Consider the following 13020-nt stretch of genomic DNA (forward strand, 5'->3'; position numbering starts at 1 on the left):
AAGAAAGTAAGAGATCTTTGAGTTTTGGTCGTTAACTTCACGACGTTCTGGAAGAAAATAATCTGTGTGTGAACGAGGACACACACACACACACACACACACACACACACACACACACACACACACACACACACACACACACACACACACACACACACACACACACACACACACACACACACACACACACACACACACACACACACACACACACACACACGCCCTGCACAAAGGAAAAGGGAAACACAAACCTAAGCTCTCAGTCTCCAGCTCTGCACCCACACGGTCTCAAATGAAACACTTTGGACCGACTCGGGTCAGAACTCGGTTTAAAAACATTGTGACGAAGGCCACGAGAAGAAACACCAGCAGACCCGGGATGGAGGCGGGGCAACAGACCGCAGCACCAATCAGCTCCCGGGGTCGAAATGGACAAAAAACCCAAAACACACGGACCTCCCCGACTCCTCCGATGCCGACCGTCACAGCAGCTCAGTCTACAAACCGCAGGGCTCATCAGTCCATACGAGCCGGGTCGGTCAGAACCGGTCTGGTTCCAGCTGACTGTGAGGCTCATCAACATGCAGCAGGAAGTAAGGCGGGCGTAGTGAACCACGTCTACGGTCCACGTCAGTCTATGTGGGACACGTCTACAACCAGGACCTCAGGGGGGGCGTCCATGAAGGTCAGGAAAGTGTGCGTGTGTGTGTGAGGCGTCCATTTTGTGTCCCGCCTCCTGTTTAGTGAGTCTGTTCTGTCTCCACACACACACACACACACACACACACACACTGCAGCCACACATGGAACAAAGTGAGGAAGAGGAGGGTGAGCAGGAGGAAGAGCTACTTTTTTGGTACTTCCATAGACCTTGGCATGTGACTGCCCCCCCCCCCCCCCCCCCCCCCTCATCCCTTAGGTTATATGAAGGCGCCGCCGGGCATACCCAGGAAGTTGGGCGCCATGGGGGGGGGGCGCCGTGGAGCCGCTCCAGTGCACCTTCATGTGGTGCCTCAGGTTGGACCGGGACGAGAAGCGCTTGTCGCACTGCTGGCAGGAGAACGGCTTCTCCTTGGTGTGGATGCGGCGGTGGCAGACGAGTTGGGTGGAGACCCGGAAGGACTTCCCGCAGTCGGGGCACTGGTAACGCTTGGGCTCGGTGTGGATCCGCCGGTGGTTCTTGAGGGACATGAGGTTGGGGAACTCCTTCTGGCAGGAGTTGCAGAAGTAGGTCCCGGTCTTGTGGCTGTTCTTGTGGTTGAGCAGGGAGCTGGCGTGGCGGTAAGACCGGCCGCACTGATCGCACACGTGGGGTTTGATGGCCTCGCCTCGGCCGCGGGCTTTGCCGCTCGGGTTGAGTCCTTGCTCCTGCATCAGAGTGACGTCCAGGCCAGACCCCCAGCCCAGCTCCTGGGAGCCCCCGGCCCGGGGCTGCTGGGGTCTGGGCTGGTGGGGCTGCGGCGCCTGGCCGTGGGTGATCTCCATGTGGAGCCTGAAGCTGGCCTGCGTGGGAAAAGCTCGCTGGCAGGACCGGCAGGTCAGCTCCCTCTGCTTCTGGTGGACGCGTCGGTGGTTGTAAAGCTGGGAGGAAACGCGGAAGGCCTTGCCGCAGTCGTGGCAACGGTGGCGCCGCGTCTCCGAGTGGATGCGGCGGTGGTTCTTCAGGGCGAGCAGGTTGGAGTAGGTCTTGAGGCACACGGCGCAGTGGTAGATGCCGACGGTGTGGGTGTTCTTGTGGTTGAGGAGGGAGCTGGCGTGGCGGTAGGAGCGACCGCACTGATCACATCTGTGCAGAGACAAGACAGGGAACAGCAAGGGGGGGGCATTAGTGACGGAAGAGGCAGTTCTGTTTCCACTGCTCTGTCCACGTTTATCTCACTGACTGGTTTACCACTTTTTCTTTACAATTATTGAAATACTTTAACATCTAAGATGTTGTACATACAGGTATATGATCTGAAATCCGGCTTAAAGCTTTCAAAGAAGACTTACTACAAAGTGGTGCACCATTTAAAGACTTCTACACAGGTCATAGGGGAGAGGACTGCTGGGGGGGGGGGACAAACTACTGGGAGTTCATGCTGGGGGGGGCTGGGGAGTATCTGCTGCTCCCTGCACTGCACAGATGGACACAAGCTTCAAACTGCTGCTTTTACATCTGGAAACAAATTTCAAAGACCGTCAGCGCCTTCTTTAGGCTGGTGACTAAATTCTGTAATGATGAACGATCCATCAAACAAAGAACCTCAACCACAGCATCCGTTACCTGTTGAGAACATAAACCTCCAGACATGTGCAGTGCAGCTAGCTCCAAATACTTCCTGATCTGTCCTGTGATTCTTTGTTTGCCAACACATAAAAAATGCAAGAGCCCCCATCATCAAACTACATTGACTCATAACCGTCCGAAAGAAACAAACACAAACAAAGACTACAGTCAAAATCATAACAAGAGCAAATCAACAAACAACATCAGTACTTGAGATTCAGCTAATATGCTACACACAAAACACGTCATTCAGATCTGTGTCAAAACAAAGCATGAAAACAAAACATCTAAAACATGTAGGAAGCCTCACAAAACCAACAATGTGTGACATATGCTAACTGAAAGCAAACGGGTTTGACTTATCTGGTCTCTCCACTAATTCAATTTGTCCAAACTTCAGAAAAATCCGAATTCCGGCACGCGTATGGTCCCAAGGAAGCCGGATTGGAGATCATATACCTGGAATAGACACGTAGAGACCTAAATTTATCTTCACTACTTTTTTTTTTGTTTTTCCAACTTCGTAGAATCACAAACAACTGACGAGAACTCACGTGTACCGACACTCGTCGCCCTCTCCCGCGGGTGCAGTGGCCTTCCTCCTCACTTCCATGCCTACCTGGTTGTCCCCGCAGCGGTGCCTGGCTAGACCGGATCTCCCCTGGAAGCTCTTCCCGCAGGTGGGGCAGCCGAAGGGGGTGGCGCCCTCCTCGTGGACCTTCTGGTGGTTCCGGAGGAACCTGGCCAGCCGGAAGGCCTTCCCGCACGTGTGGCAGATGTGCTTCTTCCGCTGGGTGTGGATGCGCATGTGGTTGCGCAGCGCCATGTAGTTGGTGTACGGCTTGTCGCAGAAGTTGCACCGAAAGTTGCCCGTCTTGTGGGTGTGCTTGTGGTTCAGCAGGGAGCTGGCATGTTTGTAGGCGCAGCTGCACAGGTCGCAGGCGTAGGGCCTCTCGTCGGAGTCCAGGTCCACCGAGCTCCTCTCCAAGCTGATGTTGGTGGAGCTGTTGGTGGTGGTGGACGACGAGGGCAGGTGCTGGGCCGGGCAGTCGTGGGCCGCGAGCTCGTCCGCCGTGGTGAAGCCTTCGCAGCAGCCGTCGCACTCAAAATCCATCTGGACCCCGGGGCCCTGCGGCCCTTTGCACAGGCCGGCTGTAGTGTGGGTCGCTAGCTGCCTCTGGGTGCGGAAGCCTTTGCCACATTCTTGACAGTTGTGCTTCTTCTGGGCGAAGTGGAGACGTAGGTGGTTCTTCATGGCCAGCCGGTTGGGGTACGTCGAGTTGCAAACATTGCAGTGGTACTCCCCGATTTTGTGAAGGTTCTTGTGATTGGCCAGGCTGCCTGCGTGCCGGTACGTCTTGCCACATTCTTCGCAGGCAAAAGGCCGCCGTCCGGTCTCAGCCGGGTCAAACTTCTGTGGCCTGGAGGTTCCAGCTGAAGAGTAGGGCTTCTTGAAACCCTGATGGCTGTATTTCATGGCCTGGCTCTTCGAGGACTCCCCCCTCATAGTCTGCACATGAGACGGGCCGGGCTGCTGGAAGCGGGAACCGTTGGGGCCGGTCCGAACGAGGCCTTTGGCTCGGTGCTCCTCGTGGAGACGAAGGTGGTTGATCAGCTGCTTTTGGATCTTGAAGGCCTTGCCGCATTCTTCACACTTGTGCCTGCAGCAGGGATGGGCAGAGATGAAGGAAACATAACAGAATCTCGGTAAATACGTCACATTTCTAAACTTGGGGGAATTAAACACGACCCTTTGTGGAGAATATTACTTTATGCATTATGGCCCAGAAGTGAAACTCCTAATAAAGGTTAGAAGTCCTGGTACAACATTCGTATGATCAACTGAAGACCAACAAGTCTGCGGTCAAAATATTGAACGTCTACCTCGGAAGTTAACACCAAATCTCGTAAGCATCGGCCTCGACATCAAGCTCAAGAATCTCAAATAAATGAGGAAACCTTGATTGTCATGAAATCTACAATACTTTCACTCAACATAGATATAAGTATAATTTGACTGAATATTGAAGGATAACGATAGTGAGTAAAGCTTTATTTCACACTGTGATGTTACGGTTGAACTGTAATTAATCTGCGGTTCACATGCGTGAAGAACCACGAGATGGATCAGTACGGATCCGTCACACCACTAGATATAATCAAAACATGGACGCTACACATCTTCTCTCGTCTTTCAACACAAACTTCAACCAGCCAAATTTAAAACCCAAATTAAATACAAAAACAATGTACAGGATCAGGGACCTACCTCTTTAGATCAAAGTGGGTCCTTTGGTGGTTCTTGAGAGCCAGCAGATTGTAGTAGCGTTTCTGACACACCAAGCAGCGGAACACACCAGTCTTGTGGGACTTCTTGTGGTTGAGGAGTGAGCAGGGGTGTCTGTATCCTCGACCGCATTGGTCGCACTTGTGGGGCTTGTCGCTTTGGTCGACCATAGGCCTGCGTCCGTCGCCGCCGACATCGCGGCTTCCTCCAGCGACCCCGCCGCCGACACCGTCTCCTCCAGACATCCCTTTGGCTCCGTTCAGGCCTTGCTTGCTCAGGGAGCTTCCCCGGTTCTTACCGGGGCACAGGTGGGTGATCAGGTGGTGGCGGTCAGCAAAAAACATGCCACAGTCGACACAGATGTGGTTGCGTCCGTCCATCTTGTCGTTGCCATTAGCCGAGCTGCCTACGATACCCTGTTGCTGGCCGTCCGGCCTTTGGGGACCGTGGACTAACTGGTGATTCAGGAGGTCCTGCTTCCTCGAGAAGCTCTGGCCACAGGTGGAGCAGATCATCCTCCACTCCTGCTCTAAGGTGGAGGGTCCTGGTCCCGTCGGGTTATTGGCATGGCTACGCAAGTGGCTTCTGAGGGCCCTGAGGCTTGCGTAGTGGTTGCCGCACACCGAACACTGATACACTTCACCGTCGTCCTCGTCGTCTTTGTCATTGCTACCCATTCTCTTGCCTCCGCTCTGGGAGTATTGTCGTTGGCTGCTGCCTTCTTTCAGGCTGCTGGAGCTCCCGGTGGGCAGCGAGGTTCCACTGGAGCTGTGGTAGTTCATGCTGCCCATGAAACCATTGGACATGGTGCTCTGCTGCGGTTGCGGCTGCTGGCCGCGACGGGGACACATGTGCGACTTGATGCCGGATACGTCTCCGTACATCTCGCCGCAGTCGGCGCACACGTGTCTGTCGGCCTGACGGTGGGCAGAGTTGCTCTGAGAAAGAGAGCTGCCGTCAAAGCGATCGTGGAACTCGAGAGAGTCCAGCCCACTGCTGTGGCCACCGTCCGGTACAAAGTGGGCGGCGTCCCCTAGATTCCCTGGCAGGGAAATTGGAGTGGTTGCACCGCTGCCCTCCTGGACGTAGCTCTGCTGGGAGTCCAGAGTAAGCGGCTCCGGAGACAACCAGTCGTTGCTGTCGTTATTGATCGACTGGTTGGAGCCGCGCCCCTTGTGACTTCGTAGGTGGCTGTGTAGCGCTGCCAGGTGAGGGTACTGCTTACAACAGATGGTGCATTGGTAGTGGCCCGTCTGATGGCAGCGTTTGTGGTTGACCAGGCTTCCTGCGTGCCGATAGCTTTTGCCGCATTCCCCGCACTTAAAGCGGCGCTCTCCATCATCTGGAGAGTTGGCCTGGGGCACACGGCCTCCGGAGGGGGAAGACACCGAGCCCTGTGAGCCGGAGCTTAGCGTGTCCGAGTTCAGGAGGGAGCTGTCCTGTCCATGGGAGCCCGGGTGGGGATCGTGGGTCAGATAGTGGACTTTCAAGGTCTCCAGATCTGGGTGTCCCGCGCCACAGTATGCACATGTGTAGATGGGATTGTTGACCGGAGGGCCCATTATGGGGTCGTAGGGACCTCTTTTGTCACTGGGCAGGGGCGGCAGCGGCAGAGGGTCACCCAGAGTGGGGGGGTACGCCGCGGATCGAACCGCGCTCAGATTGTGGGGCATGATGCCCGGGAAGCTGCGCGGCAGGCCGAGGGAGGGCGAGGCCGCGTTGTGCAGCAGGATGTGCTCCTGAAAGTCCGTCTTATTGGGCAGCGCTATCTGGCACAGGTGGCAGAAGCACGAGGCCGTGTCGTCGCTCTGGGACGACTGAGTGCCACCGCGCTCCGAACCGTGGAGGCTGCTGCCGCCGCTGCCGCTCACCATGGTCGCCCCGGGGGTCTTGAACTTCGAGTGAGTCCTCTCGTGGCTGTTTAAGGCAGCCAGGTTGCTGAATTGTTTGAAACACACAGAGCACTTGAAAGTTCCTTGCTGGTGACACTTCTTGTGGTTCACCAGGCTGCCGTGGTGCCGGTAGGTCCGGTCACACTGGTCGCACTTGAAGGGCCTGTCCCAGGCGTCGTCGGATTCGGGGGAGCCTTTTTTCCCGTGGTCGTCTGTCTCGTGGCTTTGTAGGACACTATGTCCCATACCACTATTATTCAAATGGGGGCGCCCAAACCCGTCCGAGAGGTCTTGGGCGAGACCGTAGTCCCTCTCGTCGTGGCCCGCCTCTTCGGGCACCTCTTCGCTCTCTTCCTCTGCGTGGGCGCTACTAGGGGACAACGTATGAATACGTAAATGGTTCTTCAACGCGACGGCGTTGGGCAGTGTACGGGTACAAACGGGGCACTGGAACGAACCCACCTCGTGAGACTTCTTATGATTGGCTAAGCTAGCTGCGTGCTTGTAAATACGACCACACTGTTCACACTCAAAGCGACCGTTCTCTTCCTGCTGATAATGTGCTTTCATATGTTCTAGGAGACTTGGAGTACTCGGACAAACCATATCACACTCTTTACAGGGGAAACCCTTGGCTCGACTCATATCATGCATTGCCATAGTACTCTGAAGCGAATCGGGCGGCGGGAAATCACAGTTCACAACAAAAGCAATGAACAGTGACGTTAGGGAGCTTAGCTCTTCAGCTGAGGGCGGCCATTCTCTCCCCAGAGTGAGGTCCGGCCAATCAGGGCCCACCTTGGGAGGAGGCGGGCCTGCGGGGTCACACCAGCCAATGAGGTATCACTGTGGAGACAAGAAGAAGAGACAGGAAGGTTATTTAAAGGGTCAACGTAACACTTTAAATTAATAATATTCATTGTCGGCTCATTTAAACCCGCTTAAATAATCAAAATCATCCGATTACTTGATACGTGTGTACACATGTACACATATATACATTCATGTGTGTACATGTACGTGGGTCAATGACATGACGTGCACGTTTGTGTCCGAGTCCACTATTTCCTTTTAAAATAATTGTATCAATTCATGACGTTTATCATTTCATTCTATAAAACAGATCCAGTTTTGATACATTTTCAGTACAATAAAATATTATATATTATTATATGTTTTGGCATCTCAGCTGTCAGATGAAAAGACTAAGAAAACTATTTAAAAAAGGTATTTAAATGATAATAAATTCAAAATAAAATACCATGGCATGCTTTTATTGTTGAAACAATTAAAATAAACTACATTTTTACAAACACCAATAGTTTTAAGCTGTTGAAATAATTTAAAAACATTTGTCCAGCCTTGTGAATGTTCTCACATGTCAGGGCAGCACAACTGTAAAGATGGGACTTTTATTATGAAATTAAAGAGCAGAACCGTAAACAGGATATTGCATCATCAAGAGGAGCTCAACTGACCTTCATAGCAGAGTGAACATGTTTTGTATATGTATGAAGTTGTTAGCCAGAACACAAGCTAATGCTAGTGTCCTAGTAGATGCCCGTTTCATTTGAAATAAGTTGCAAACGTGATGTTATATTAAAGCTCTAACATTATATAAAAACTATTCAAAAGTTTAACAGTGTTAACGATATTATACACTTTCAAAGTATTTTCATGATATTAATGAATATTGTTTAACTATTAAGGACGCCACTGTCCCCCTGCAGAAGCCGCTACGCTGAGGTAGAAGCCTCTACGCTGAGGTAGAAGCCGCTACGCTGAGGTAGAAGCCGCTACGCTGAGGTAGAAGCCTCTACGCTGAGGTAGAAGCCGCTACGCTGAGGTAGAAGCCGCTACGCTGAGGTAGAAGCCGCTACGCTGAGGTAGAAGCCGCTACGGTGAGGCAGAAGCCGCTACGCTGAGGTAGAAGCCGCTACGCTGAGGTAGAAGCCGCTACGCTGAGGTAGAAGCCGCTACGCTGAGGTAGAAGCCGCTACGCTGAGGTAGAAGCCGCTACGCTGAGGTAGAAGCCGCTACGCTGAGGTAGAAGCCGCTACGCTGAGGTAGAAGCCGCTACGCTGAGGTAGAAGCCGCTACGCTGAGGTAGAAGCCGCTACGGTGAGGTAGAAGCCGCTACGGTGAGGTAGAAGCCGCTACGCTGAGGTAGAAGCCGCTACGCTGAGGTAGAAGCCTCTACGCTGAGGTAGAAGCCGCTACGCTGAGGTAGAAGCCGCTACGGTGAGGTAGAAGCCGCTACGCTGAGGTAGAAGCCGCTACGCTGAGGTAGAAGCCGCTACGGTGAGGTAGAAGCCGCTACGCTGAGGTAGAAGCCGCTACGCTGAGGTAGAAGCCGCTACGGTGGTTCATAACTTAAGACTTGTTTCACCACATTGTTCCAGACACAAACATTCATTACATCCATTTAGAAGATCATTTTAACAATGACCTTTTTAGAAGCCTTATTTGTCAATGACCCACGTACACGTAATATCACACAGATATTACATGTATGTATATGTACATACATGTACACATACATACATACACACATACATACAGACAGATACATACACACATACATACACACACACATGTATGTACGTATATCTACATCTATGTACACGTACACATACATGTATGTGTACGTGTACATAGATGTATGTACACGTACATGTATGTGTACGTACATGTACGTGTACACGTACACATACATGTACACATACATGTATGTGTACGTACATGTAATATCTTTGTGATATTAAACAAAGAAAAGCAGGAAACCGTGAATGTTTGATGTTTTTATATAAAGCAGGATTAGTGATTAATTAACGGTTTATCGGTGAAATAAAAAGCTCAGCTGCTCTCAAACCAGCATCAATGAAGTCAAGTTATCAATAATCAGCTCATCGTTATTAAACTAACTCCACCTTTAACAGAGTTCATAGTGTTGGTGCAACGTTAAACTACCGGATCAAAACTAAAGAACGTTATCAGGATGTGTTCACATCTGTAGAACGGAGTTTAGTGATGAACTTGAATAAATGCAGCAGTTTGAAGATGTTTACACATGAATATAAAATAGATATCAGAGATGAATTATGAGCTGTTTACCTTCTAACACATTATTATACTCATTAAAACTAATGCTGATAAAATATCTTCTTCTATTCACTGATCATTTAAATTGTGTTTGTTATGAAGAATAAAACCCAATAAAGTCACTTTATCTTCCATGATGTCTGCTTATGAACACAATGAACACTGTAGTGATGTCACTAGTATATAAACACACACACACACTGATTATTACAATATGATGTTGAGCAGAGCTGAACCAGGAAAACCAAACAGAACCAGTCTGAAGAATATAAAGGCAGCATCCAGACCAGCATCCAGACCAGCAACCAGACCAGTATCTAAACCAGACCAGCATCCAGACCAGTATCTAAACCAGACCAGCATCCAGACCAGAATCCAGACCAGCATCCAGACCAGAATCCAGACCAGTATCTAAACCAGACCAGCATCCAGACCAGTATCTAAACCAGACCAGCATCCAGACCAGAATCCAGACCAGCATCCAGACCAGTATCTAAACCAGACCAGCATCCAGACCAGTATCTAAACCAGACCAGCATCCAGACCAGTATCTAAACCAGACCAGCATCCAGACCAGTATCTAAACCAGCAACCAGACCAGCATCCAGACCAGCATCCAGACCAGCATCCAGACCAGTATCTAAACCAGACCAGCATCCAGACCAGCAACCAGACCAGTATCTAAACCAGACCAGCATCCAGACCAGCAACCAGACCAGTATCTAAACCAGACCAGCATCCAGACCAGTATCTAAACCAGACCAGCATCCAGACCAGTATCTAAACCAGACCAGCATCCAGACCAGCATCCAGACCAGTATCTAAACCAGACCAGCATCCAGACCAGCAACCAGACCAGTATCTAAACCAGACCAGCATCCAGACCAGCATCCAGACCAGTATCTAAACCAGACCAGCATCCAGACCAGTATCTAAACCAGACCAGCATCCAGACCAGTATCTAAACCAGCAACCAGACCAGCATCCAGACCAGCATCCAGACCAGCATCCAGACCAGTATCTAAACCAGACCAGCATCCAGACCAGTATCTAAACCAGACCAGCATCCAGACCAGTATCTAAACCAGACCAGCATCCAGACCAGTATCTAAACCAGCAACCAGACCAGCATCCAGACCAGCATCCAGACCAGCATCCAGACCAGTATCTAAACCAGACCAGCATCCAGACCAGCAACCAGACCAGTATCTAAACCAGACCAGCATCCAGACCAGCAACCAGACCAGTATCTAAACCAGACCAGCATCCAGACCAGTATCTAAACCAGACCAGCATCCAGACCAGTATCTAAACCAGCAACCAGACCAGCATCCAGACCAGTATCTAAACCAGACCAGCATCCAGACCAGTATCTAAACCAGACCAGCATCCAGACCAGTATCTAAACCAGCAACCAGACCAGCATCCAGACCAGCATCCAGACCAGCATCCAGACCAGTATCTAAACCAGACCAGCATCCAGACCAGCAACCAGACCAGTATCTAAACCAGCAACCAGACCAGCATCCAGACCATGTTGCCATCTTCAAACATTAAATATTAATAAAAATGTGAAATAAACATTTATTCATAATTATTATTATTCTGTGAATCAAACGTTTAAATACAGAATATTTCACATTAAACTCATTAATAATATTAATGAGATACTAATAATATTATTATTAATTAATATTATTATCTGAACAAACTGAATTATTGGAGCTAATAACTGTTAATAATTAAACTCTGTATTTATGAATACATAATTCAAACTTTCTTTGTTTTGTTTCCTGTAGAATTGAACGGAGGTTTTTGTATATTTGTACTGTTGGTTGTACTGCTAAACTCCTGAGAGTATTCACAGTATTTATACCTCCAGCTGTGTACTCTCACTATTAACATTACTACAATAGGTCTACTGTGTATTCTTTGTGTGTACTCTTAGATGATACTGCGTATTTAGTACTCATTGAAGTATTACCTTAAGACATAAACAACATGTTAGTAAATTAATTCATGAATAAATTAAATATAATCTGTGGTGTCTTCTGCTTGTTTTTATGAACTTCAGTGATAATAAAGTTTTAATCTCATTTTTTTTAAGGTGAAATATGTTTGACAGATGAAAAGCGTCAGATTTGAATGAAGAAGACAGCAGCCAATCAAAACGCTTCCTTTCGGGTTTAATGTAAACAAACCAGTTTACAACAAACAAGAGAAAAACGGTTTTATTCACTAAACAACAACAATCACGCAGATGTTGGTGGATTCACACATGGAGCCGTTGTTTGGATCGGGGCTTCATTAAACTAACATTTATAAATATTTGTACATTTGAATAAACTTAAACCATATTTAGACCCTAACCCACGTGACCTTGGCCCGTCTCTCTTCTTCTCTCTCGGAGGTCTCAACCCTCCAGCCGGATGTTTTATCCGGACAAAAGCGGGGAGATCTCCTCCGACATTTACTGTTGAACCGGGGGGGGGCAGTTGAACGGGGGTTTACTTTAAATAAACTACAAATAAAGCCCGGGGTTTAATGGTGTGTTTCCTCCTGAATAGAGTCCAGAGACGACACCTACAGCCGCCGGATACACTCTCACTGAGACCCCCCGATTCATTTGGAAAATGGCTTTCTATCGAGCAGAGAGCCATTTTCCCCCCAATGCTAACGGAGCTAGCATCTTTTTTTTTTAGCCCCACAAAACAGAACCTAGCACACAGCCCGCTGGCTACAGCTACAAGCACGTGTAGTTATTATAAAAATAAACAAGACGCGCGTTAACTTATCAACAACATTCATGGTTTTATTTTAAAATAAGCATTTGTGGACACGTAGGTGAAAGAGAGTCAAGACACACGGCCGAGCTAGCGTTAGCACCGAGCTAGCGTTAGCATCAACCCCCCTCCTCCTCCTTTCGCGATGAGAGAAAGGGGGTAAAACGGAAGTAGGAAAACCACAAAATGGTAAACAAAAACAACAAAACAGCTCGACACACAGAGCTGCACGGTTTACAAATACTCCCAGTGTGTATTTATAAGTACATTAGGAGTACACAGAGTAAATTGTCGCCGCTGCAGGAGCTCGTTAGAGTAGCATCGAAGGTTAGCATCCTGAGCTAACCCCGGAGCTAGCCCGGAGCTACACAAAGATCTCTCGGCCCCCATTGATGGAAACCCCTCGTTGGTTGTTTTTTTCTTTATATATATGAGCCGTGTTTTTTCCCGCGCAACACTTACCCCTCAATCGGCCTCTCCGCCCGCACGAGGTGAGCGATGCACCGCGTGGAAGATGTAAAAAAAAAAAATTATGTACACGTTTTTCACGGATTCGGCATTTTTTATTTTTCTCCTCCTCCGGTTCAAACACCGAGTTTTGGTTCTTGGCTCTTCCCCCCTCTCGCGCTCCCTCTCGCGCACTCTCTCTCTCTCTCTCTCTCTACCGCCGCTTCGCCAGCATACTTC

At 49.5% G+C, this 13020-nt stretch overlaps 1 protein-coding gene across 1 annotated transcript; it reads right to left on the reverse strand.

Annotated features, from left to right (window-relative positions):
- Positions 1-920: 920 nt before the first annotated feature.
- Positions 921-12943, reverse strand: LOC306709584 (zinc finger protein 646-like; the record flags this gene model as incomplete). The annotated part of the gene is given in 5 exon segments (XM_079177780.1): positions 921-960; positions 962-1786; positions 2824-3930; positions 4539-7294; positions 12796-12943. Coding segments are annotated over 4 exon segments (4542 nt in total). The 5' UTR covers positions 7109-7294; positions 12796-12943.
- Positions 12944-13020: the final 77 nt, after the last annotated feature.

Source organism: Pholis gunnellus (assembly GCF_910591455.1).
Source record: "Pholis gunnellus genome assembly, chromosome: 17".
Lineage (NCBI taxonomy): Eukaryota > Metazoa > Chordata > Actinopteri > Perciformes > Pholidae > Pholis > Pholis gunnellus.